This window comes from Corvus moneduloides, chromosome 20, assembly GCF_009650955.1.
Source record: "Corvus moneduloides isolate bCorMon1 chromosome 20, bCorMon1.pri, whole genome shotgun sequence".
NCBI classification, from domain to species: Eukaryota; Metazoa; Chordata; class Aves; order Passeriformes; family Corvidae; genus Corvus; species Corvus moneduloides.
In genome coordinates this window covers 10,631,603-10,657,770 of record NC_045495.1, presented here as the reverse complement: position 1 = coordinate 10,657,770, position 26,168 = coordinate 10,631,603, and the positions used below count along the sequence as shown (strand labels likewise).

The 26,168-nt window shown below is 52.9% G+C and overlaps 1 protein-coding gene across 2 annotated transcripts in view; it reads right to left on the bottom strand.

Moving 5' to 3' along the window:
• The window catches only part of MTMR4 (myotubularin related protein 4), a 57,268-nt gene that overhangs the window by 15,664 nt on the left and 15,436 nt on the right, over positions 1-26,168 (bottom strand). The window contains exons 2-7 of one of the 2 annotated variants that reach the window (XM_032129790.1): positions 20,671-20,744; positions 10,307-10,396; positions 7,333-7,449; positions 6,601-6,683; positions 6,262-6,428; positions 4,373-4,469 (exon numbers count right to left, since the gene is read on the bottom strand). In XM_032129790.1, the coding sequence (XP_031985681.1) occupies positions 4,373-4,469; positions 6,262-6,428; positions 6,601-6,683; positions 7,333-7,449; positions 10,307-10,396; positions 20,671-20,673 (557 nt within the window). In that variant the 5' untranslated portion in view covers positions 20,674-20,744. Of the gene's footprint in view, positions 1-4,372; positions 4,470-6,261; positions 6,429-6,600; positions 6,684-7,332; positions 7,450-10,306; positions 10,397-12,695; positions 13,098-20,670; positions 20,745-26,168 lie in introns of those variants that run through there. The other variant, XM_032129789.1, reaches the window with a different exon arrangement.

The following is a 26,168-nucleotide window of genomic DNA, read 5'->3' as shown; positions in this document are numbered from 1 at the left end:
CAGGCTATTCCAGCTGATGGCAACAGGCACAATCCAGTGTTAGTTTATGGTGCTAGTGAAGAACTTCCAGCCACGTTGGAAAAGGGCACTTCAGTGTCTAGACAGCTCCACCGAGAGCCCCAGGCAGCAAGCAAGGGTGGCTAAGGGATAAAAACAACTGGGTGAGGATGAGGAATTCAGGAAGCAAAATTAAAGCTGTCAGTTAAGAAGGTGAAGACCAGGTTGTCTGTGGGAGGATGTCTGGGCTTGGACACCTCTGAAATGCCTCAGATTCCATGAGTAAAGGTGGTCAGGAAATTAGAGAAGCAGTGAAGTGTGACTGAGGATGCAGGAATGTGGGAGAGGGTTAGCACCTGTTCAGGTCTGGAGGAACTTCTGGAATAGCTGAGTCTATACATGAACAGGCTTCCCTGAAGTGCAAAGAGTTCCCTGGCACCTCAGCTGAAACATGGGTGATGTCTTAAAGTACAAACTGGGGAGAGGTAGTCCAGGAGAGGCTCAGGATTGTATCTTCCAAGAGTTAAATCACTAAAACTCTGTAGCCTTAGGAAAACAGTAAGATAGAAATCAATGAAATTCAGGTAGGAAATGGGACATCTTTAAGAAGCTAAGCCAAATTCAAGCAGGGTGCATAGACACAGGCAATGAGGTCAAGACAAAGAGACATGTCTTTCTATGCTAGAATTCCAGAGGAATACAGTAGAGGAAATGAAAACCCAGGATGAGGAACTCTGTTGGCCTAACAGTATCTTATAAACTGATACAAGGAAAAATATTTGTGGCACCCTAAATTTCAGAGCACAAGCTTTCTAAGAAGGCTGAAATAGGCCAAGCTTGTGAACTAAGTGTGGGCAACTTCCAGGGGAAGGTGGAGGTAAAAGTGTGATGCTCAGAGTGACCAGCATCCACCAGAATGAGCAGGGATCAAATCCCAGGCCTAAAGAGAAACAGGACAGCGTTGAGGCTACACTACCAAGCCCTGGAGTGACAGGAATGACATCCACAGCCACTGGAAGAGATGCAGAAAGGCTGCGAGGGCAGAAACTCCCATGGGAGACTTGTGTTGCTTCCACACAGAACGCACCGGTGTCTGAACCAAAGGTGACATTTTCAGACACATCCAGGTGTTTCTTGGTGCTACCAGCAAAACTATACAGAAGTCCCTGACTCTTCCTTTGGGCCTAAGCTGCTCCAAAGTAGAATAACTGAAAAATCCCTTTCTTACAGCATTTATCACTCAGCAGATTCAACAATGTTTCCAGAGGGGATAAGGCTCCCACAACAGCAACAACAAAAAAAGTCTACGTTCAGTGCACTTGGGAAGAGTGAACGTGGCTTTTGGGAGGGAGGTCACCCTCATGTGTGAGAGCTACCTGAAACATCAGTGAACGAGCAGATAGGGCAGACTCGAATTTTCAGAAGGGGGTTAAATTTTTGAAATTTTTTGTGTGCCTGTGTTTCTTAGCAGGTGTCTCCCCACAGAGCTGAAGGATGCTTCTCTTAGGAAACAGCTGCTCTTGAGAAGACAAGAAATAGTTCAGAACCTCAATGATCATTTTTCACCACAACGGGAGCTCTAAAGGGAACCACCTGCAGTGGGGTGGCCTGGAAAGCCCTGGGACCAGGCTGAGCCAGACCACCAAGGGAAACAGCCTTGAACTGTGAGGGCTGATGGCAGGAAAGGGTGGCTGGAACACAGACACAGGAATGAGCACCTGTGAACAAGGATCGATGGACAACCTTCTTCCCACAAAGCTAACAGTGAGAGAGATTGTGGAATCAGGAATATCCTGATTTGGAAGGGACCCAAGAGGATCGAGTCCACCTCCTGGCTCCGCACAGGACACCCCAACAATCCCATCCTGTCCCCAGGAGCCTTGTCCAAGCTCCTCCTGCACAGAAGGCAAACACATGTACCACTAACAGTCCTCACAGACTTATTGTCCACATGTTCCTGTGGCAAATGCAAGCAAGGACACTAATTATCACTTCCCAATGGTATGGATAGTATTAAAATGTATAGAGAAGCGTAAAAAAGACAAAATGTGAATTAAGAGCAGTCCCAGAAACCAGTAGGAAACACCATCTGGCTAAAGCAGTAACAGAACTCCAAGCAACTTTTTCCTCATAAACTCAAAGTTAAATAAAACCACAACCATAAAAAGATGAAACCTGAAAATGAGCATCAACACTGGAGGAAAAGTGGGGTTTTTTTCCTTTATCTGAAGGAACTACACGTGTACCAAACCCACCAGCACCAAGGCTGATATGAAACAACTCCCACCTCGGATGGCCTGTGTGCACCAGATGGGAAATGCTGGAGTGATCCCATTTCCCTGGGTATAAGATCCCTGAAGATGTGAGAGCCAGGGAGAGACCGTGTAATAATTTTATTATCACTGTATACTTTTATCAAGACTCAAGGAGTGGTTATTATAAGCTTGTATTGCTCTCATTTTATGATGGCTGTCGCCAGAAAGAAGATAATAGTTCCCAGATAAGGACATCTCGGAACAGACTTGAAAGACAAGCAACAAAGCCATTACCTTGGAGTATCCTGTCTTTAACAACACTGTTTTGCAAATGCAGGGAAATAAAAGATAAAAGGACTATAAACAGTTAAAAAGTAACCTGATCCCTGTGAATAGAGGCAGGTGGTTATGATCAAAAGCCAAGGCAGGATTTAAAGCCACACTCCCCCAGCAGCAAGAGAGAACTGGTTTGAGTTGCACAAGGCAATTACACCACCCCTGAGATCCCGGGATGTCTGCAGGAAGCTGGGACCTGCGAGGAACCCCAGGGAGGAACTCGGCAGGTGGAGGGAAGCAAAGCCAGGCCCACACCCAGCTGGCTGAGGTTTGTTTTAAGTCCTTTCTTCCCTGGTTTGCTTGGAAATCAAACTCCTGTCTTCAGAGAAGGTGGGTAATGGCTGTGGATTACTGGCCAGGAAGCAAAGCACAGATGGTCAATGGAAGCTGAACTTCCTGAAATAGTCAGAGGGAACCACACCCCAAGATCCCGCAGGGAAGAAAGCCTGACATGCTGAGGGCAGGGACCTCAGGCTGTGCACTCCAAAACTGAGCAGTTCAGAACAACTTTTACTTGGCATCCTTGGAGAAACTGTGTAAATGCCAGAAAAGTCACGTGAACAGTCCCAAAGCAACAACATGGTCAGTAGGGCAGAGGGAAAATGGAAACCACCCCCCAAATTTAGTGCTTGTGGCCTGGATTCTTCAGGAAGAGAGAACAGGCAGCAAGCTCCCAAACTGGGATTTCCCCAGTCCAGTGTGTCCGAGGTTTCTCATAGTCTCCACAGGAAACCAGTGACCTGGAACTGTCCAATCCATAGGTGATGGGGATGCCTGGACTGGCTGGGACAGAGAGGAAAGGCTGAGGGATACCAGTAGTTTCAAGAACAGGATTATAGGGAATGCACAAATGAGTATGTCCATCAAACCCCAGTGACTTAATGCCACCTACTGCAACACAGTGCAGCTGCCCTTCTCCGAGAGTCCTGTGCTCCTGCAGGAATAGAGGACAGGCTGGAAACACTGACTGGTGCAAAAAGGTCTCTTCCACTGTGATAGTGGCAAAACCTTGTGGAGATCTCCACTCCAATGCCCTGCTCACAGGGACCACCTCCAACACTGGCTCACCTGAAATGTGACACCACAAAGATGGAGAACCCCCCCGCCCTGCTGGGGATGTGCCCAGCACACCACCACGTTCCCAGGGAATGCTCTTTTCCCTTCCATATTGTGAACCTCCCAAGCTGCACTTTGGGGCCGTCACCTCTTGTTCTGTCACGTGCCACTGCCAGGAGTTTTACTCCATCCCTTTGTGAATGCCCTGCCAGCAGCTGGAGGCAGATCACCCTTTAGCTTCTCCTGCTCTGACTGAATGAGCCTCACGCATTCCCAGGCTCCTGAGCATCCTCACAGCTCTCCACTGGCTCACCCCCAGCTCATCACAGAGCTGAACAGCTGCCTGAGTGTATGAAAACTGTGGTTGTTATGTCAAACGGAGCATTCTACGGAGAAGGACTGACCAGAAAGACAAACCCACAATGGATGGACCTCCAGACTTCCAAATGTCTTCCATGAGGAATTAGAGCCACCACATTATAAACTACCTGAGTCAGCATTTACAATTCCTGCTAGCTCTGATGTTTGGGCTGTATTCCCTCTCCAATTCCACGATGTGAAAGGCAGAAAGAAAAGGGATCTGGCTCATCTTCTGATCTGCCTGGGGGCTGTCAAGGCCAGGAAGGAGGATTAGCTGGAGTCTGACTCACCCACTGCTCTGCATGGGGATCACCAAGGGAAAGGCAAGGCAAGAGGAGAGTGGGGAGAGCCCGGCCATGAACACTCACTTGTAGTTGTTGTTGATGTCAGAGACACGCCAGACGTTCTGCAGGTCGAAGCCCATCCTCACCAGCTCCATCTCAAACCGGAACCTCACGTGGTCCCCTGAGGAGCAGAGCACAGGGAGTTACTGACAGCACTGAGGAAACCTGAACATGTTTGTGGAGCTCCACAGCAACTGACACAGGCTGGAGAGAGTCACAAAACCACAGAAACCTTTGGGTCAGAAGGGGCCTTAGAGGTCATCCCGTTCCACCCCCTGCCATGGGCAGGGACACCTTCCACTGTCCCAGGCTGCTCCCAGCCCCAATGTCCAGCCTGGCCTTGGCCACTGCCAGGGATCCAGGGGCAGCCCCAGCTGCTCTGGGCACCCTGTGCCAGGGCCTCTCCATCCTCATTAAAGAAACATCCCATCAAACCCTGCCCTCTGTCACTTTAGCACTGTTCCCCCTTGTCCTGTCACTATCCACCCACACAAAAAATCTCTCCCTCTTTTTAATAAGCTCCTTTAGGCACTGGAAGGGGCTCTAAGGTCTCTCCCTGGAGTCTTCTCTTCTCCAGGAGAACACCCCCAGCTCTCTCAGCCTGGCTCCAGAGCAGAGGGGCTCCAGCCCTCGGAGCATCTTTTTGGCAAAGGAGAAACTCCTGGGCAGCTGGGTGGCACCAGGGATTGTGCTTCAGGAGCCAGAAAGATTGTCCCTCACAGGGGTTCCTCTGCTTGTTTTATCAAGTCAGAACTCATCTCAGGGCACAGAAACAGCCTCTCCATGTCAAGGGGGGTGTGGGGGTTAATTTAATCCACTTCTGCCCTTCTGGCAGAGACAGCTTCGAAAGTGGATGTCAGGAACCCCATGGCAAGGAGCACTGAGCACCCACCCCAGGCAGTTCCTTCCTCCAGACTGCTCTCAGATGCTGACTCAGGGTTTCCTCTCTCATGGTTTAAGCCTTGCCTCACAAATTCTGGAGGCCTTTGTTGCTCCAGTGTCAAATCTTGTTAATAAATAAATACTGCAAAGCTCTTCGCCTCAGTCCTATCCTGAGGCAACTTGCACAGGTGAGTTTATTTATACTAGAGAATAATACTTTCCCTAAAGGAAACACAGCAAATATCTCTGACTGCTGGGGTTTGGGGCGTGGTAAGGACACAGAGCTTACCTTTCCCCTATCCGCTTCTCCTGGGATAGCTGTACTGTTGAACCCCATCCCTCCACCCAGCCTGTCTTTGGACATTCCATTCAGGCTACTGCTGCTCTCCTCTAGGCTCAGCACATTTTTCAGTCCAAAGCCAGGTTTCTCACTCATTTTAATTCCTTTTTTAAACAGCTTCATCATGGATAAGACAAAGCAACTGGAAGCAAACTTTGTGCTCCCAGGGAAGGGAAACTCCCAGTCCACACGAGGGCACCAGCACAGCTCTGGTTTTCTCTTCATGGACCCAAAGATTTGATTTGTGCCTGTGTAAGGATGAGCCAGAGCTCTCCACAGACCTGATCCTGGGAGTGTCACAGCATTTTTGGGTGTTGGAGAAGAGATGCAGATGGGCTCATATTAATTAGGCTGCCTCAAAACTGATGCTGTTTGCCACTCCAGGACAGGACTGCCTGGGGTCTCCATCACCTTGATGAGGGAACTTAAGTATGGGATGTTTTCTCATGAGGAGAAAGGGAAAAGCTGCTTCTGTGCTGCTGGCTCTGAAAGTTTCTTGTTGTGTTTATAACTAATTCCTTTCACTGTGCTTCTTATCCAGCACCATCTGGCCATCAGCTGGATCTCTAGGCCAGGCTCAGGATGACCTAGCCAGACGAATTTGAAATCAGACAGGGTTTATGAACAAGAGCTCAATTGCACTGCAGTGCTGCTGGCCAGAGGAGCAGGAAGAGCCGGGCCAGGAGCTCACCGGGACGGCAGAGATGTGCATGTTGATCCTCCTCATCCACACACACCCCCAGGCACCAGGCGTGGTAGGCGAACGCAAAGAGGTCCTCGGGCTTGGCGGGGCGGGCGATGGCTCGAGTCAGCCTCTTCAGCCACTCCTGGCACTGCTTGAAGGTGGAGAAATGGCACCTGCAAACCCAAAGGCAAGCCACCCTCAGTGGGGACACTCATCCAGCCAGGACTGAGCCAGGAAAAGGAACACGGCCCCAGACCTTAGAACCCTGACCACAGACAGCATAGAGGGAGCCACCAGAGCTGGTCACAGCCTGCAGCAGCTGCAGCACAGCAATAAACCAGATACCTGATCACTTTGGAGTCCTTGCAGACAATGTGAAGCTGGAACATATCCCGACACTCCACACTTTCCATCATCCTCAAAGGCACCTGCGAGGGAGGGACAGATGTAGGGCATGACAAGGCACACCACAGGCCAGAGCAGCCCCAGCAGCCGTGCCCGCAGGCTCCTCACGCTCCAGCACAGCTCCACCAGGCATGAGCTGCTTCTGTGAACTACAAACCCACTCCCAGGGTTAGGGAGCTCCGTGAGTCAGCACAGAGCTCCTTCCATGATTACTATTCTGATTTCTGCCCTCTCCCTCGGTAATCTCCCACTTGGGGCCAGTTCCTGACTCAATCACATCCAGCCAAGCACAGGTAACTGAGCCAAGCAACAGCTGCAGGAAGAGATGGCAAGTTAAGGCAGTGAGGGAAAGCCTCAGGCTCCCACTGCCTGACTCTGTGTTGGTGAGAAATCTCATTAAAACTGGTCTGCAAGAGACCTCAACAGCCTTAAAACCACCCAAGGGTAATGGCTGAATTTAAAGAAAACAGCAAAGGAAAAACCTAATTACTGTCCAAAGGAAAACGCCATCCTCACACCTAAATGCAGCAGCAAAACAGCAACCGCACGCCCAGGCCTGGCATCCTCCAAGAGGCACCTTCCTGTGCCACAGCCCCCAGGAACGGGGTATTCCCACCCCTCCCTGCTCCGAGACCCTGCGAGAGCTGATGGGGCAGGCAGGGCCAGACTCACATTGATCACAGAGTCCTTGAATTTGATGTGCAGGCGGTAGTTAGAGATGGCGATCACGGCGTCATTGGCATGGCCCAGGTACTCCACCCCCTCGCCCTGCAACACAGTGAATGGCACCTGGAAGGGAGACAGTACCAGGTCAGGTCACACAGCCACTTTGTGCACTGCAACTCCCAGAGCCACTCTCCCATTGCCTCCTCCTCTCCCAAGGAACCGTTCCCAGCAACGTGCTCCTCGTGCCCGTGCCCCGAGAGCAGCACAGACAGCAGCCACTGCCCAGCCCCACACACTGAGCTCTTCCCAAGGACGCCTCCGGAGCCAGCGAGCACCTCCTGCAGGATCACGTGTGTGCCATGCACACCTGGCAGCGAGGGCTGGCCTGGGGACAGAGGGGCTGACGGGCCCTGCTCTTCAGACAGGGGAAACCAGCCCTGGCACAAGAGGCATGGAGAGGGACGTGACTGCAGGACAGCTCAGAGAGAGGATGGGGAGCGCTCGGCACAGCTCCTGAAAGAGCCCAACGCCATGCGGAAGCACTGGAAGGGGCTGCCCAGGGAGGTGGCGGTGTCACCATCCCTGGAGGTGTCCAAGGAACAACTGGATGGAGCACTCAGTGCTCTGGGCTGGGTGACAAGGTGGGGATCAGGCACAGGTTGGGCTCAATGATCTCGGGGGTCTTTTTCAACCTCAGTGATTCTGGGATTCTGGGACTGATCAGAAGCCTCTGCCCCAGGGCAGTGTCACCTACGTGATCCTGCTGTGCTATTTAAACATGGGGGGCCCTCAGCAGCACTGTGAGACTCAGCAGTACCATCCAGGTAAGCAAATGAACCAAAGATGTGCCCAGTTTCTGCTAACAAAGCTCTCAGGGATTCTCTCTGTACAGTGATTTATATGACTGAGGAAGCTTGTCCTGATTAAACTGCAAGAAAGCTTCATTAAAGTTACCTGTATTCCATTTTTTAAAATATCTAGATAATCAAGTGTCTGTTTTTCCCCATCAGTCTGGACACGCCATAGTTATTTTTAGAACAGGGGATCCTGGCAGACAGTCAAGTTTGACTTTTCTTATATTAAAAAAAAGAAGGCAGAACAGCCTAAAATTCACCAGGCCCCTTTGTCCTTAGCTAATCAGGCTCCTCCTGTTCTCTGAATGCCACCTACACCAGGTGATGTCGGTAACCCATTATGTAAAAAGTGTCACGACACAGCTGAAACCTGCCAGACAGGGCAGCTGATGACACAATTCATTACACTGTAATTAGTACAAGTCAGACCACCTTCTCTTTATTTCGAAGTTGTCTCTATGGGTTGGGTATAAAAACCTGAATTTCCTGGATTTCAAGTGACAACTGTACTAACAACTTCTCCTTTCTTTGTACAAAAATAACCAGCTTAGACTGGCATATGTCTGAACACTCTTGAAAAATATTAATTATTTGCCTAAGAGAATATCCTCTTTTTATTTCTGCAGTTGATTTCTGCACGCTTGCCAGAGCTGTTTTTATCTGGCATGTGTTTCTCCTGCTTACGTGGCTCTTTCACACAGCAACAGAAGGGAGACAGAACAGAAAGGGGCTGGTAAGGCTGCAAGAACGGACAGAGGGAAATCCTGGAATAAACCAGCAGGTGCCTGAATACGGCTTGTTATCAACTGATGGCAGCCTTCTAGAGTCACAGGATCCTGGAATGGTTTGGGCTGGGAGTGATATCCCAACCCGAGCTCATCCAGTTCCACCCCTGCCATCGGCAGACACCTTCCACTAGGCCAGGCTGCTCCAAGCCCCATCCAACTTGGCCTTGAACACTCCGCTTTACAATGAATTAACGATTTACTGAAGGCAAATTACGCTTGGGAGGGTTGAACTTTACTTCTCCACGCAGCAAACTAAGGCAGAGTCTGCTCTTCTCCAGGAGCCTCGGCTCAGTCACCTCAGCAGCTTCACCCCCCAAAGCCACAGCCCTGCAGCCCTGACCCTGCACAAGTCCCCAGCCTGTGGCTGTTCCTTCAAGCCAACAGCTCCCAGCCCTTGCTTTCCCCAGCACCATTTGCCAAGGCAGTGACAGCCCCAGAACAAACTCAGACACTGCAGCAGCAGCAAGAACAAGGTGAGCCTGGCTCCAGCCCCAGAGGAGGATGATGAGCACTGGATGATGTTAAAGGAAGCACCAATCCCCAGGAGGGAATGCTGCCCTTGCTGCACAGCAGCAACAGCACGCGGGGCTCTTCCCAGGGCTTTCTGCAGCAGGAGGCTGGCACCATATGGAGGCTCCTTCTTCCAGCCACCGTGCAGCAGGAAACGGCAGGAGCAACATGTCCAGGGGGAGAGCAGGCAGAGCAGCCGCACGCTGTGGCTGCAGAGCACAGCCCCGCGCTCCCGTCCCGGGGAGGCTCCCTGCTGCAGGCTGCCGGGCTGGGCAGGCAGCAGCACATTCCGACAGGGAATGTCCGGGCTGGCCAAGCACTGCACCAGCTCCGGCTGAACTGGCAGTGGCACATTCCGACAGGGAATGCCCGGGCTGGCCGAGCACTGCACCAGCTCCGGCTGCACTGGCAGTGGCACATTCCGACAGGGAATGTCCGGGCTGGCCAAGCACTGCACCAGCTCCGGCCGTGCTGGCAGTGGCACATTCCGACAGGGAATGTCCGGGCTGGCCAAGCACTGCACCAGCTCCGGCTGAACTGGCAGTGGCACATTCCGACAGGGAATGCCCGGGCTGGCCGAGCACTGCACCAGCTCCGGCCGTGCTGGCAGCAGCTGGTGATGCCGGACACATCCTGCCAGGGCTGGGCAGGCGGGGACAGGGCTGTGGGAACAGCCGGCCTGGCCCCCACGCACAAGGACCTGCTGCTCTGACTGTGCCCCTGGCACCGGCCAGCCCATGGCCTCCAGGACGTGCTGGGCTGGAGAGCTGCTCTGCAGAGCCCAGCCTGACACATCCCAGAGCTGTTTGGGTGTTTTTACTTCCTTACCTGCAGTGACTCCTCCTCCTTTATGAGCTCCTTCGGGGGGAACAAGTCCTTGGCCTGGATGTACTCCAAACTGGGAGGGCCTTCCTCACCCTGCATTGCAAACAGAGCACACAGTCAGACAGCCTCAGCCAGCACGTGCTGTGAAAGCCAAAAATTGAAGCTGATGGATACTCTTGGCACCCCAGGAGCTTGGGGATACCTGTGCATGGAAATGCCTGTTCTGCCTGCAGACTCCAGCAGTTCCTCTGGCTGTTGCAGAATGCCCCCAGCACAGTGAAATGCTGAAGCCTCCAAGTCCCACCTCTTCCAGCTGAGTGGTGTTTGGAAAGCCCAGCAGACACACCTTGGCCACAGGGGACTGATGTGACAGTAACTTGTCACGTCAGCTGTTCCCGTTACCTGCTCCATGGCACCAGGGCAGACACCCTGTGACACAGAGGGTTTCCATCTACAGTCCAACGTCAGCCTACTCTTCCTCCTCTTAAGGACCGCTTTTTTTTTGGGAGTTTTTGTTTTCACTCTCAGACCAAAGAAATCTGGGAAGATCCTGAATCTTTTGGAGGAGAAGATACAACTGTGAAACATAACCCTACAACAACTGCACCCCAGTGCACCCAATTCACAATAGGCACTACTGACTGGTGCCAGCACCGAGCCCAGGGCAGCTGGACATGTCCAGCCTGCTCAGGTGGACATCCCAGAAAACTCAGAGGCCTCAGAATGGTCTGAGAGGTCACATGGAACCTGCACATGCCATCCCTGACAAGTGGAGTGTATGCCTCAGTTTGGAACACGGGAATCTTCATTCACTCATACAATCAGAGTATCCTGAGCTGGAAGGGATAAGGATCATAAAGTCCCACTCCTGGCCCTGCACAGAACACCCCAAATCCCACCATGTGTCTCAGTGCATTGTCCCAATGGTCCTTGAGCTCTGGCATGAACTCTTGGTGCCAATTTTCACCAGCCTTCACCCAGGCCCTGTCACATCACCGAGCTGCTGACCGAAGGAGTGGCACCCGGACACTCAGCTGCAGATGCTCACTGCTGGGAGTCCAGGATGGTGCTAATTCCACATATATTTGGTGTGGGAATGTTTTCTTCAGAATGCTGCTTGCTCTCTAACTCTAGCACTAGGCTCTAGCATTTACCAGGAAACACTGTGTTCTGTAAGCACTGAGTAATATTTTAAAATGACATATCTTTCTGGATATGTCACACAAGCCAGAATCCAAATTTCAACCTGAAGAAAGGAGATCCCAATCCTTCTGGCTCAGGAATATTTAAAATGCTGCTGAATCCTCTTGTGTTACTGACGGGAGCTGAAGCCTCAGCGCCCACGGGAACAGGCTGGCCTGAGGTGATCCCTGGACCTCAGACAGGGGCAGCCAGACCCCTCCCACCCCATATCCAAGGAACCTGCACGCATGTAACATGCTGTTAGAGCCTTCATAAAACTCAGCATCAGCCCCAGCTGGAGGCAAAGGCACTGGCCCTGTCATCATGCTGTGAGGGACACAGGGCACAGCACCTGCTCCAGCAGCAGCCGATGCTGACTGCAGACCACGGGGGGCCTGGGGCCCCTCCTGCCAGTGGCTCACTCCGAGTGAGGCACCAGCCCAGGGGAGCACAAAGGGAAGGTGTGTGCCCACGTGCCGGTGTAGCAGCTAGGGAGCAGAGATCCTCTCCCATCGTCACTTTGCAGTTCACAGAGAAATCCCAGGGAGCAGCAGGAACTGGAACAAGGCAGCCTAAGCTCTCCATCAGCCTGGGTGTCCTTGAGTCCCTCCTCGCCTGCAGCACAGGGCGGGCAGAGGCTGAGCATCCCCTCCTGCCACAGCCCCATCCTGGGTACCGGCAGGGTGGGGGTCAGCACCCTGCTCTCTTCACAAGTCTCCTGAAGCCCTCGGAGCCCATTCGGCCAGGAGTGCCCTGGGGGGCCGAGGGTGGGTCTGCAGGAAACCCCCTCTCCCGGAAGGTATGAAAGGCGAGGAGCGCAGGACCCCCTCTCAGCAGCAGCAGCAGCAGCGGAGGGTCCTGCCCAGCCCCAGGCAGGGAGGGATGTGCAGCTCCCCGGGGGTCGGCTGCTCTCGCACGGTAATTTTCCAGCTCCGGGCAAGGCGCGGAGCCTGCGGGGCCCAGCTCAGTGACCGGGGCCTGCCGGGCTCGGCCCGCGGCGCCGGGCACTGCTGTGCCCTTGGGCCCGGCCCGGGCAGCAGGGACGGGCCGCGGTGTCCTCCGGCGGCATGTGGGAGCGAGGAGAAGGAGCTCCCCCTTCTCCCTGGGCAGATCCAGAGGATGCCTCCACCGGCATGTGAGCTGGAGAGCGCAGCTGGCGTACGGCCCCGCTTCCATGGAGGAGAGAAGGGGAATAAAAAGCAGCACTTACAAAGCAGTTGAGCATGGAGCAGGAGACGCGGCCTGGCAGACTCATGTTCATTTCCCGAGGCGGCAGCAGGGCCGGGCAGGCACAAGCAGCATTTCCTCCCTCCGGCTGCGAGCTGCGGCCGCGGCCCCGGCACTGCGGCAGCGTCCCCGCTCCGCCGGGAAGGGCAGGAGCATCCCGGCCGCCGGCGGCCCGAGCAGGTGCCGCCGCCGCCGCCGCTGACAATGGAGGGAGGGCGGGCGGAGGACGGGCAGACTCCACCTCCCTCCCAGGGCCGCCGAGCGCGGCTCTGCCATCTGAGCGTCTCCGTGACGGGCGAGACAGAAAATGGAGCGGGCGGCGGGACCGCGGGGCCGCGGCCACGGCCCCTTCCTCGGCCGGGAGCGGCATTCCCGGCCCATGGCGCTGCTGGCACCGGCCTCGTGCCGCAGGGATGGCGGCAGTGGGAGCGCCGGGAACAATAGCGGGAAGGCGGCTTCGTGCCCCGGCACCGAGCCCTCTGCCCCGAGTCCTGCGCTCCGGCACCGAGTCCTCTGCTCCGAGCCCCTCACCGACCCCTCCACCCCGGCACGGAGCCTTCTGCCACAAGCCCATTGACCCTACACCAACACCTCCGCACCAGCAGCGAGCCCTCTGCTCCAAGACCCCTGCCCCAGCTCCATGCCCTCTGCTCCAAGCCCTCCACCCTGGCATTGAGCCCTGTCCCTGAGCTCTTCCACCCTGTGCCGACCCCTCCACCCCAGCATCAAGCCGTTTGCCCCGAGGCCTCTGCACCAGCACTGGCCCCTCTGTCCCCAGCCCTCCACTCCCATGCCGAGCCCCCAGCCCTGCTCCCAGCAGCTCAGCCAGGATCTGCCACTGCACCCCCGAGGCCGCTATCCTCCCGCAGTCCTCTGTGCCTGGCCAGGGAGATGAGGATAAAGGGACTGCCCTGCTGCATCTCTCCACTCAACACTCCCGAGACTTCAAGCCCTCCTTCCCAGGAGCTTCATGTGTGCAGGGAGTAGCTGGATGTCCCTGGCTCCCACCAGCACCTGTGTGCTGGAGCCTGGGTCCTGGAGAGGACAAGGCTCCTCTCGCTGACTGCTTGGACACTTAGCTCCCGTTGGAAGTTTCCCCAGCTCCTGTTGGCAATGCTCGCAGACACAGGGTAAGGCCACGGGTGCAGGAAATGCTGTGGTTGAGCACCCACCTCCCCACCCCAGCCCCCTATGAGCTCACCTTTACAACCTGCTGTTCATCAAGCCCAGGAGCAAACAGCTCCCAGGTCACAGCCTATCCCGGGAACCACAGGAGCAGCTTCCCGGGCAAAGCCATCCCCATTTCCACCATCAGCAGATGCTCTGCCCCCACCACTGAGCCAGAGGGAGAATCTCTTTGTTAAAATGCAAAATTAAAACCTGACCCTTCATCAATCCTCAAAGGCCCCACTATTTTGCTCAAACCACACCAGCTTTTTGCTCCCGAAACACAAACCCAAACAGAGCACAGCCTGTAGCCATTGAGCTCCTCTTAGATGTGGCTGCCCCGAAGACACCACAGACAGCTCTCCCCAGCAATACCAACGGGATCTCAAAGGGTTTTTCTTGAGTCAGATAAAATACTTTGGCATTTCTCTGCAAAATTGTTCAGGGTTAGATTATTCAGAGCTGCCTCAGCTAAAGGGACAGCTTTGTGACACCCAGACATGCTGCCCACTGTCACTGCAGGGCAAAATTCAGTTCCATGAACTCCCCTGCTGACAAAACAATCCCACAGACTCCCATAGTTACACCAGCTTCACCACTTAGGAAAGAAGACTTAGAAGAACACACAGCCACACCTGGAGATAAGCCATGAAATCCCATTTCACCCCCGCTCTGTCCCACTCCACCATTTACATGGAGCACAGTGGGTGAATGTCAGGCATTGCCCATCCTTGGGGCAACTGACTCCAGCTGGCACCCAAAAACCAAAACACAAGGAGAACAGAGGGTTATGGACACGAACAGAGGGTTACAGATAAGGACAGGGTTATGGATGAGGTGACTGATTTGTCTTGGCCAAAAGTGAGTGGCAGGAGAGGTGCTCTGCTCGCTGCAGGTTCCCCTCTGGAGGGAATGCTGAGAAACCAGAGCAGCTAAAGCTGAAGGAACCTTTTATACTGGAGAGAGAGTGTGGCCATAAACACTGTAAAGCCAGTATTTATTCTTTTTCCTGACATGTGTCAGGGGAAAAGCAACACAGCACGTCCGGGGAACAGCTGAAGGCCGGGAGTCTCTTGGGCAGGGTGTGAGCACACACTGCTGTTAAGTGCACACAGCGCAAGACCGGAGTTTATAACACACAAAACCACAGACAAGGTAGGTAAGAGGTTTGCTCCAACCCACAGTGAGGTTTTTAGGGCCAAGGCTCAGTTCAGGGCCTGGCACAGGGATTGTTTGCAGAAGGACCTTTGTAACCCCCCTAAGCTGCAGCTGTGCAGAGTTAAAGGGCTGCTCGTCAGATCAGTACTTTGAATTTCCAACCTAAGCTGACCTGAACAGCCACAAATAGAACTTCTTCTGCTTTCACTGAAATATTCTTGCACTTTTGGTATCATAAAAAGACTCATACATGACTTAGAAACTTCTGCCCAAACACTGAGCCTGGTGCAGAGCAGAAACCTTGCTCTGAAGTTCAGTGGCTTCACGGACTTTCAAGAGGAACTTGATTCAGACTCTGCTTTCACTTCCTTCAAGAGTTCCCAAAATACCTGCCCTCCTTTCCCTCCAGTGACCCAGGCAAGGGCAGGAGTGGTCCAGCATAGGACTGCAGAGTGCTCCACACTCCTTAGCTGGCTTAGCCAGAGGGATCTCCCAACTGCCACCTCAGACGCCTCCCCAGCTGGGGTCTGCTCCACTGTCACAGACCACTGAGGAAGAGAAGGTTATTTCACAGAACTGGGCTTCTGAGTGTTCTCAGTGTGTGTGTTCATGTGGGCAGAGAGAGAAATCTCCCTCATCATCTCCCAACCAAAATCCAAAGTGTTTCCCAATTCTGAGGAAGAGGAGCTGAATATAACATAGGCAGCATGTTCTTAAGGGCAGCCCCTTTTCCCTCCCACTAGCACTGCCCACTGTTCTGTGCTGCTCCTCCCACCCCTCCAGACATCCCTGGGTCCACACTGCAGGCAAACACCTTGCAGCCTTCTCCTGAAGGTCCCAAAAGGGATTTGGAGGCTTGGCAAAGATAGGACTGGCACTCAAAGGGCCATCCTGCAGCCTCCAAAGGAGATGATGTTCCCTGTGGAGACACACCTGCATGCACCAGGAGCCCAGCCTGCAGCACAGGCTTCCCAGGGAACATTTGGTCCCACTTGCCCAATGAATCTGCATTGGGAGCACGGGACAGGCATCAGGATGCTGAAAGCTCTCTCACAGTCTGGAGCCAGTCAGCATCCTGAAATGAACCATTTTGCCAGTGGCTGGTCCAGCATTCTGCAAGTTTGGGAAAGTGCAGGCCAGGGAGCAGCTAATTCCCACCTGGCTGGGTCCCTTCCAACCCAAACCATTCCATGATTCCAGGAGAAAAACTGGTCCCATTCACTGCAGGGAGCTGCCAGCACACCTGACTCAGCCGTCCACAGACACGTTCACTCTTCCCAACCCTGACATAGCTTTATCCTCTATTTCTCTTTGGCACCACAAATAAAATTACGCTCTCCTGAGGCAGAAGGCACCGCACCCATCCCTTCTATAGATTAAGGGTGAGCTTTTCATCACCCCAGCACAGGGCATCACCCCACAGATGGAGGGGAGGGAAGGCAAGGGCTAGCAGAAATCCGAATGTGCAGCCCTGTCCCTGGTAGCGCATCCACTGCACAGACTGCCCTGATCCGCCTCCAGCTGGAGAAAACCAACAGAAAAATTGGCAGGAGGAGGTGATTGCCCTGGGAAGGGAATTCCAGGACATGAGAAGCAAGTCAGCAGGAGCCAGGGCAGCTCTGTCTGACAGCCAGGGGCTCCAGCAGCAGAGGGGCCATCAGGATACTCTACCTTAGATCCTTCCAGGTCTGAATATTTCTTTTCAGTGAATATCAAGCTAGGAACTGGTTATCTAGATGTTTTTTTTCCAGGTAAAGAGGGGAAGGGAGAGACTTGTATCATTTATCTCATTCTAAAAGTTAAAATTTATTCTCCTTCTGCCTGGCAGATGCCTACAATGGGTGAGATGAGCTGCACTCAGACACGTATTTCTCTCTCTCTCTCCATAAGCTGATGCTGGGACTGACGAGCTGTGGCCAAAGGCACTTCTTGTTCTGCCTCCCCTACTTCTGTTGCACAAAGGGCGTCTTTGTTTCAGGTCCCCCTACATAAATAGTTCATTTCCTCAAAGCCTGGGGATGTTTGTGGGTGAACTGGCAGGCTGCTGAGCCTGAGGTGGAAATAAAACCCTAAACCTGTGCGAAGAGAAGTTACTGCTTATATACCCTGTAAGTCAGGACTGGGATGGTGAGTGTCATCTTTTAATCGGGATAGGATGATAGAAGAGCTTACAGATCTGTAATAGTGCATTTGGTGTTTGTTCAGAAAGGTGCCCAGAGGTGAGCATGGAACTGAATACGCAGCAAGAAACCTTTGAGGACAGGGACAAAAGGGCCCAAGTCACGGGCTGTCAACTCCATGCCCCAACAGGAGGGGACGAGGGCTGGCTGCAAATCCCCACCTGGGATAAATCATGGCCTCCCCGGGGTAAGAACCAGATGCCTACAGAGCCAGCATCCTAGCAGTCAGGAGAGGGAAGGCTGCTGTGGGAGCTGAGCACTGAGCTGCCAGCACAGCACCTGCACCACCCCACCTGCCAGTTTTAAGTAATGTATTAAGGTACCAAGGTGCTCGTTAGGGCTCCATTAGTTAAAGATTAAACCAGCACTAGTGCTGTCTTCAAGGTCATTCCCATCAGCGGCTGTTTTGGGGAAAAATGGGAAGAGTAGTGCAATCCAAGCTGCTGACACTTGACCAAGCACCTGGAGCAGCAGGAAAGGGAGAGCAGCTGGTGAGGCACATCTGGGGTGCTGCTGAGTAGAGGCAAAGCTTTCGGGGGTGCTCTTGCTAACCAGAGGGCACGGGGGCTGTGGCCTCAGCCTGCAGGGAGCGCAGGGTGTTAAGGAAGCACTGAGCATGCCTGCAGGGAACAGGGATTCCAGCCAGCCCCGAAGCAGCCCTTAACCCACAGCCCACCTCCAGCCCTCCCTGTGTCTAACTCGGGAGCCAGAGCCCTCCAGAGAGGTCACAGAAGGACTCCAAGGAGGCTGCAGGAGCTTCCAGCAGCTCTCTGCCTTCAGCTGCTGACAAAAGCTCAGGTAAGGAGGTGGAGGTAAGTGCTTATTTCTACAGCTTGCAATTACAAGTCACTTTCTCTCCCTTGTCATGGGAGACAAAAAGCCCAGTGTCTCTTCCCAAAATAGTGGGTGAAATTGGGGGCGGGGCACTTTTGTTGGTTGCTTTATTTTTTCCAAAATGAAAAAATAATTTTCAAAAAATCACAGGAGCATTTTAATAAAATATAAAACAACCTTTTCAGAAGGTCCTGTGAAACAGTAAAAGTAATCTTTGGGTACTCATAAGGAGCAGGAAACCCTCTCATGTAGAAGAATCCGAACAATGATTACACGTAAAGGTGGGCAGGGTCATGGCAGGGTAAGGTCTGTCCAGACACAGGAAAGGAGTACAGGGAAAAGCTTCTATGTTTTAGTAAATCCAAAATTCCAGTCTGTGCACTCAAACAAAACCCAAAACAGGTCCAGGGAGGGGTGATGAGAACTAAAGGTGGCTTCGCTGCAGAGAATTTAAAAGACTAGTGCTCTTCAGATGTCCAAGGGGAATGTGTGGAGATTTACAAAGTCCTGAAGGGCAGGAGATGCTCACAGGCAGCACCACACCTTACTGTTATTCCCAGTACAAGAACCACCCAAAACAACATTGGGCTGGTTCCAAAACAAAGCAAGAGGTGCTCGGCAGCACAGCTCTGACACAACTGCAAATCTTCACCTGGTTTTTGAAAGCCTGAGGAATTCATGGAAGGAAAACCTACCAAGGACTCATAAAACATCAGTAAATAGTTTCTGCAATACCAAGTCCCTGAGCTGTAGGTCCTGCCAGGTGAGGGCACACACTTGAGCCACGCTCCCCTGCAGCATTCACTGGGCCCTGTCATTTCAATGTCTGACCAGCCTTGTCCTCAGGGGGCCCAGCCTGGCCTTCTCTGTGTTTCCTGCAGGGATTTTTGATGCATTTTCCATGAGTTTGTTCCCTTTTTTTCATTCATATCTGGGTACATCTGCATCCCTCTCAACTCAGTCCCACCCAGAGAAGCTGTTGGGTTTTACACCTCCAATGGGGCACCAGGGCAGCTCCAAGCTGAAGTGTGAGATCCTTTATCACGTTATGACAGGCGAGGACGTTCACCTCTCCACCCCAGAGCAAGTTCTTCACCCTTCACGTGGGGATCAGCTCTTCCAGTGGGAAGCACAGGAGATCTTGAGGCAGCACCAGGAGCACAAGGACAGGGACTACAGCAAAAATGCTGTGTGTGTAACTACTCGAGCTGAGAGTTCAGCTAATGCAGAGAGCACGTTTCCTTTCCTATTCCAGTTGTTAACAAAACACATCGGGGACAATCCCTCAGGGGACGTCACCATTTCCTCGAGCACTCTGCCAGATTTTTATCTTTTACTTTTTCTAACATGGTTAACCTAAATTTTCATGTCCTCGATCTGAATTTCCAGCCCTTTGTGTGTCTCTGCTGTTCTCCTCAGCACTCTGTCCCCCACAACAACATGGAGCTGGTGCTGATCCATGTCACTGCAGCAAGTTCAGGCTCTGCCCACCCACAGCCCACATGCAGATCACCCCTCTTCAAACTACCCCCCTCAGGACACTCTCAGCATATCTTTCAACATTCCCAGTCTCCAGCTTTTTTCCTCCCAGCAGATCCCTTGTATTTTGGGTTATTTCTTGCCGGAGGCATTAGAGGCCCTTTATCCGAGTTTATCAGCAATCTGGCTGCTTTGGCTGTGGTTCAGATTCTTTTCTACCACATTTTTCTGTGACTAATTCTTGTGAAATTTCTGCTCCTTTGGTGGCACCAGAGCTGTTATTAACATGGTGTGAAATCCTTCACTGAGAGGCGACAGAGGAACACAATGAGAAACCCCAGCAGTAAGATTTAAAGAAAAAATAAATCAGTAAGCCACAAAAACTGGATGACTATGTCAGTAGTCCAGGGAGACAGAAGGGGGTTCCAGTCTTATTAACTTTTTTTCCCAATATATTCCAATAAGAGGTTTAGGGGTAAATGTATCCTATTAACAGCATCTCGATGACAGTGATAAATCCTCTCTGTTACATTATTGCATATAATACACAATACTGTTCCACCCTTCTTGCTCATTCTTGTATTTCTTCTACGTTTAGCTGCAGTACAAGATTTGGACACACAAAGAACAAGACCACCCACAGAGGACAGAGGCAGACCAGAATCATGGAATCATTTGGGTTGGAAAAGCCCTCTGAGATCATTGAGTCCAACCATCCCCAAAGCACTGCCAAGGCCACCACTGTCCCCAAATGCCACATCCACAGGGCTGTTAAACCCCTCCAGGGACGGGGACTCAGCCCTGCCCTGGGCAGCTGTGCCAGGGCTGGGCAGCCCTTTCAGTGAAGAAATTCCTGCTGCTGCTGCCCACCCTGAGCCTCCCCTGGCCCAGCCTGAGGCCGTTCCCTCTCCTCCTGGCCCTGTTCCCTGGCAGCAGAGCCCGACCCCCCCGGCTGCCCCCTCCTGTCAGGGACTTGTGCAGAGCCACGAGGTCCCCCCTGAGCCTCCTTTGCTCCAGCCTGAGCCCCTTTCCAGCTCCCTCAGCTGCTCCTGGGGCTCCAGCCCCTTCCCAGCTCCGTTCCCTGCCCTGGACATGCTCCAGCCCCTCACGGTCCATCCTGTAGAGACGACATGGACTCACCATCCTCAGGCACCGTCCAAAGCCTTCTGGTTCAATCACAGCTCAGTCTCTTCTTGTTCCTCCACAAGTCTCACCTGCAGCAAAGAGGAGACAACCCAGAGCAGAAGTTTAACCTACAGGAATTTAGTTTAGAAGTTTAATTTACAGGAATGGTACTCCAGTGTGAACACAGAGGGGAAAAAATCAAAAGCCCTGAGGCCAGTGCCCTGTCTGTACCTATCCCTGCCAACCTCTGCTTCGTGCCCTTTCCAGGAGCTGCTGGAAATCAGATTCAGCATCATGGGGAGACACCAAATCCTTTCAGTCACTCACTAACACAGCACCCAGGACTTGTCACATAAGCACACAGCATCCAGTGCCCCACACGTACAAAGCCCACAGGAGGGAGCTGAAGGAAGACAGACTTGGCCATTGTGGTTCAAGGACCTGTGGAAGATGCTTCACAGGGAACTTGAGCGTTTGGAGAAAATTGCTGTGGTCGTGGGAGGAAAACACCTCTAAAATCCAATCTGGTCATGCCTGGGAGGTGGGGCAGGATGCAAACACTCCAAGTACCAGGAAAAACCAGCAGTTCCCCGCTCAAGAGAGGTCACAGGAGGTATTTGTAGGAAGGGAAAAGCCAAGCAGCAAGACTTGAACAAGGTCCTGCTCCAAGAAGATCTTTCCCAATAGGACCAGATGGTCCCACAGGGGATCCTGGGAGCTCCATGGAGGAAGAGACCCTTCCTCAAGGTTTTCAGGTGTCTCCAATACAAAATCAGTTGATCACCAACATCTCTCTCATCTGCCCACATTTTGCCTCTGCTTTGCTCTTTCAGCCCCACATAGGGGATGGAATTATCCACAATTAAACACCGGGACCAGGGATGGGCTGAGCCCTGGGCACTCCTGTCCTGGTACCACTGACCTGCCTGAGCAGCCTCTCACTGGCCTGGCAGTGCCCAAGGCCAGGCTGGACATTGGGGCTGGGAGCAGCCTGGGACAGTGGGAGGTTTCCCTGCCCATGGCAGGGTGGCACTGGATGGGCTTTGAGGGCCCTTCTGACCCAAACCATTCTGGGATTCTGTGAAGCAGCACAGAAATCTGCACATGTGTGTCCCAACGTTTTTTAAATACAATGATATTTTAAGCAGGGATCTTCAGTATTTTGGTGTAGCTCAAGGATGGCTCAGAGCCCACCAACCAAGCCTGATTTCTGCCAGTCCCCTGTAGCACATCAGAGCTCTGGGAATGCTCAAGGTCTTCCATAAATTTTGCCACCATTAATTTTAACCTTTTTCCTCCTCAGATGAAATACAAATGCCAACAAATGTGCAACTGAAGATTATCTAAACATCTCACACAACACACCCCAGCTGGGAATCCCCCTCCTTCCACCATTCAGGAATTTTGTTGGCTACAGAGGAGCTTTGAATACCTGCCCAAGGCTTTCCTTCGCTCAGGGATTTCCTTCCCAGCCCAGAATTAAGTCAGGTTTGACACCCACATGTCAGAAGGCCAAGCTGAATGCCAGCACTGAGGAGTCATTGTTGAGATGTGATTCCCACCATGACACAGCTGCTCCCACCCTGCTGCTGCCGTGCCCAGGTTGGAATCCTTATCCTTGGCCTTTCAGTTCATCTCTCACATCCCACCATGCACTCAACAGGAAAGGACAGGAGAAAGGACTCCAGACTTGTGCAATATATCTCTGTATTTAATTCTTATCTTTATGGGGCCATGGAGATGCTCCCAGGGCTGGAGCGCCTCTTCTCTGGAGCCAGGCTGGGAGAGCTGGGGGTGCTCACCTGGAGAGGAGAAGGCTCCAGGGAGAGCTCAGAGCCCCTTGCAGGGCCTGAAGGGGCTCCAGGAGAGCTGGAGAGGGACTGGGGACAAGGCATGGAGGGACAGGACCCAGGGAATGGCTTCCCAGTGCCAGAGGGCAGGGCTGGATGGGATATTGGGAAGGAATTGTTCCCTGGGAAGGTGGGCAGGCCCTGGCACAGGGTGCCCAGAGCAGCTGGGGCTGCCCCTGGATCCCTGGAAGTGTTCCAGGCCAGGTTGGACACTGGGGCTTGGAGCAGCCTGGAACAGTGGAAGGTGTCCCTGCCATGGCAGGGGGGGTGGAATGAGATGGTCTGGAAGGTTCCTTCCAACCCAAACCATTCTGTCATATTTAAAAGCAGACCACCAAGTTCCAGGAAACTATGAAAAAAAACCCCACACTGGGAATCAAATTTTCTATGAAAACAGAAAAAGCCAAATACTGCACTATCACCCTTCAAACCCAGATCAGTCTGGCCCTTTTGAACTGTAAAAGCCTTTTTCCCACTACTTAGCAAAAGATCTCCCATATCAGCCTTCACAGAGGAGAGCCTCCAGCAGGAGCCACCAGGAGAGTCACTGCTAACCAGTGACTTGCAAGTGACATGAGAAGCACAATTAGTTTGTGGGGAAGAAAAATGTTAAATATGCTTTTGTCACTGAATCTGAAGATACTTGAGTTATTGACAACTCTCAACAACAGGAGTACAGTTCCTGCAGTGTGCTTTGTGCCAGTGCATCCAATCACTGCTACTAGCCAGTGCAGCTCCTCAGTTCCTTCCTTGTACAAGTCAGTAATGACCAGAAACTGAAACTCTGCGGCTTCATCATGGGTGAGGAGGTTCTTCCTCGCTCCCATCCCCCAGCTCCTCTGGACAGCCAGTTGCCCGAGAGGAAGGCAAGGGGCTCCGGCCCCATGAGCTCAGCCTGCTGGAATGCTGCTGCTCCTGTGTCCCCAGGGCCTTCCTCCTCCTGTGGGAGCAGAGGCAAAGCTGAAGGGGTTCCTGAGGATTTATGGGGTGAGAAAAAGCCAGGAGATACCACAAACCCCCAAGTGTTGCTTGTACCTCTGAGGACCTGCAGCCTTACCCCAAGGAGGCAGCCTTGCTCGAGCACTAGTGCAGTTCCACGTGCTCCTGTGCTGGCACCTCAGATGCACCCCCCTGTTCCAAGGCTGGCCATGGCCCTCCTCTTTGCAAAGGCTGCCATGTCCCACTGGCTGCTGGCTCTGCCCCTGTGGCTTCCAGCCCAGGGTCTCTAGCCCTTGGGAAAGAGGTGGCAGCTGCCCACAGCAATGCTGTCCAGCACCTCTCTGGGCTGGACCCAACAACTTCTCCTGTGGAAGTCAGGTTTGGCAGCTGCTCAAAGAGCTGCTTCCCATGCAGGAGGCTGGATTACCCCAAAATCCAGGTCAGAAGCTCCCCTTAAAATCTTGGTCACAGGGGATGGGCTGGGGTTGGCCACCTGCTATGCCAAGGTGGAGGCTGATGCTACAGAATTAAATGAAAAGGGGACCAGGGACAGAGAATGCGAAGACAAAAAGGATGGCACTGGAAAGAAGATAAAAGAGAACAATTGCCTTTCACACACAGATGGAATCACTGAATCACAAAATGCTTTGGGTTACAAGGGACTTTAAAGCTCATCTTGTTCCAGCCCCTACCATGGGCAAGACCAGGTTGCTCCAAGTCCAGCCTGGCCCTGGACACTTGCAGGGATCCACGGGCAGGCACAGCTTCTCTGGGCACCCTGTGCCAGGGCCTCCCCACCCTCACAGAGAAGAATTCCTTCCCAATATATCCAACCTAAATTTCCTCTCTCGGTTTGACCCCATTCCCCCTTGTCCCGTCACTGGTTTCTGGGTGCCAGTGCACACTGACAGCTCATGTTGAGTTTTCTCAGCCACAAGTCACCCCAAAGCCCAGAGCTTCAGGCTGTTCTGCTGCTGCGCAGTCATGGGCAGAGCGTGGGGCCAGCAGCTGCCTGCCCTCCCCATCGCTCGCTGGAGGGAGACACAGGACAGCACTGGTGCTGCTGGTGGGGCTGGTGAGGTGGTGCCACCTGACACACCTGGGCTGGGGGAAGTACAGAAAATAACTCACTCCTCTTGAGCATTTTTATAGCTTGTAACCTCCTCTGGAACTCTCGGTCTGGGAGCCAAGCCCTCAGATAATAAAGCTGTGTCAGAGTTGAGAACACTCGTAAAACCCTTCATTTGCTCTCCCATAGCCTCCTGCTCATGTGACTCACACCACACTTCCTTATGCAACCACGATACTGCCTGCAGGGATCTTTGCCCCTCCTGGTGTGGAACAGTGGCAGGGACTGGAGCAGTGTCTGCAAACCCCTGTCCCCGTTTCCTGCAGGTGGCGGAAGAGGCTGCTGGAACAACCTGGCCAGGACCAAGCTCTGCCTGCATCCTCCAGGATGCTCAGCCTTGGCCCCAGCCAGACTGTCACAAACACCACGAAAGGACTGTTCATTTTCCGAACTGCAGCTCTGGACTGCAACACCCAGGTCCCCTCTCAGCTGCAACTGCAGCCAGGATGCAACAGGAACCGGGAATCCCAGCAATCCACACAAACAACCGGGCTCTCAAAACCCAGGAGAATCACTTCCTCCGCCTCCCCAGCTCTCATGGAGGTGCCATGAAAGCACAGGGCTGTGGATTTACGGGAACCTCCGAAAAAAGCTGGGAGTCCGGCCTCCAGCACAGTGGGATTAACAACGGTGAGCTGGGCACAGGGAACACAGAATAACGAGGAATGGTGAGCCGGGCGCAGGGAACACGGAATAATGAGGAACAGCACCCGCTCCTGCCAGCACAACACGGAGCAGAGATCCTGTGGGAAGAAGGGAGGATGCCCATCGGGGCACATTCACACATGGAGCTTTGGAAAGCTGGGAAAGGGAGCAAGAGCTGGCTGAGGCTTCCCGGCTGCAGGGGTGTCGTGGGTGCCCCAGGCGAGGTGGGTGGCCCCTGGCACCTCCTCGCTCCCTGCTAGGAGACTCGATTTTAATTGCTCATAAAACTCCAGCAATTGTTTGCAGTTGGAGCGGAGCTCTCTGCGCTCAGCATCTGCCCCAGGCAGAGATTTTTGCTTTAACTTCAGCTAAAATTGTGGAGTTGGTCCTGGTGCACTTAAAGGGGAAGAACAAGTCCAATATTATACAGGGGATGTTAGAAGGAAAAAAACAGGAAACTTATTAGCCTTACTGTGATCCCAAACGAAACAGAAACAGCCATCTCAAGCCTCCCGACTAATTAGAGGCTAAAAATATAATTGTCAGACCCCACAGTTACATGCAAAGCAAATTGTATGGGCCGGTCTTTGTTATTTTAAACAAAATTACAGCTCAGAGGGCTGTTTCTAATGAAGGCCACGACCAGCTGCTCTTCAACAACAAAACTCCTTTGCTGCTGAATAACCATTAAAAAGAAAAGATCGGGCTACCAGAGCCCAGGAATGTCACAGCAATACCAGATGATGGTGACGAGTTGCCAAAGTATTCAGATTGCTCTGCAGCATGAAGGGATCATAATTTATGGTCTAACCAGGGGGAAGGGCTGAATTCCAAGATGCAGAATTACCCACGGATGAAGGGCTGCTGAAAGTGCAGCTTAGAGGATCTCACAGGCACCTCTACATGAGCTGCTCAACAGAGACTGGCAAAAGTCTACTGCAAAAATATAT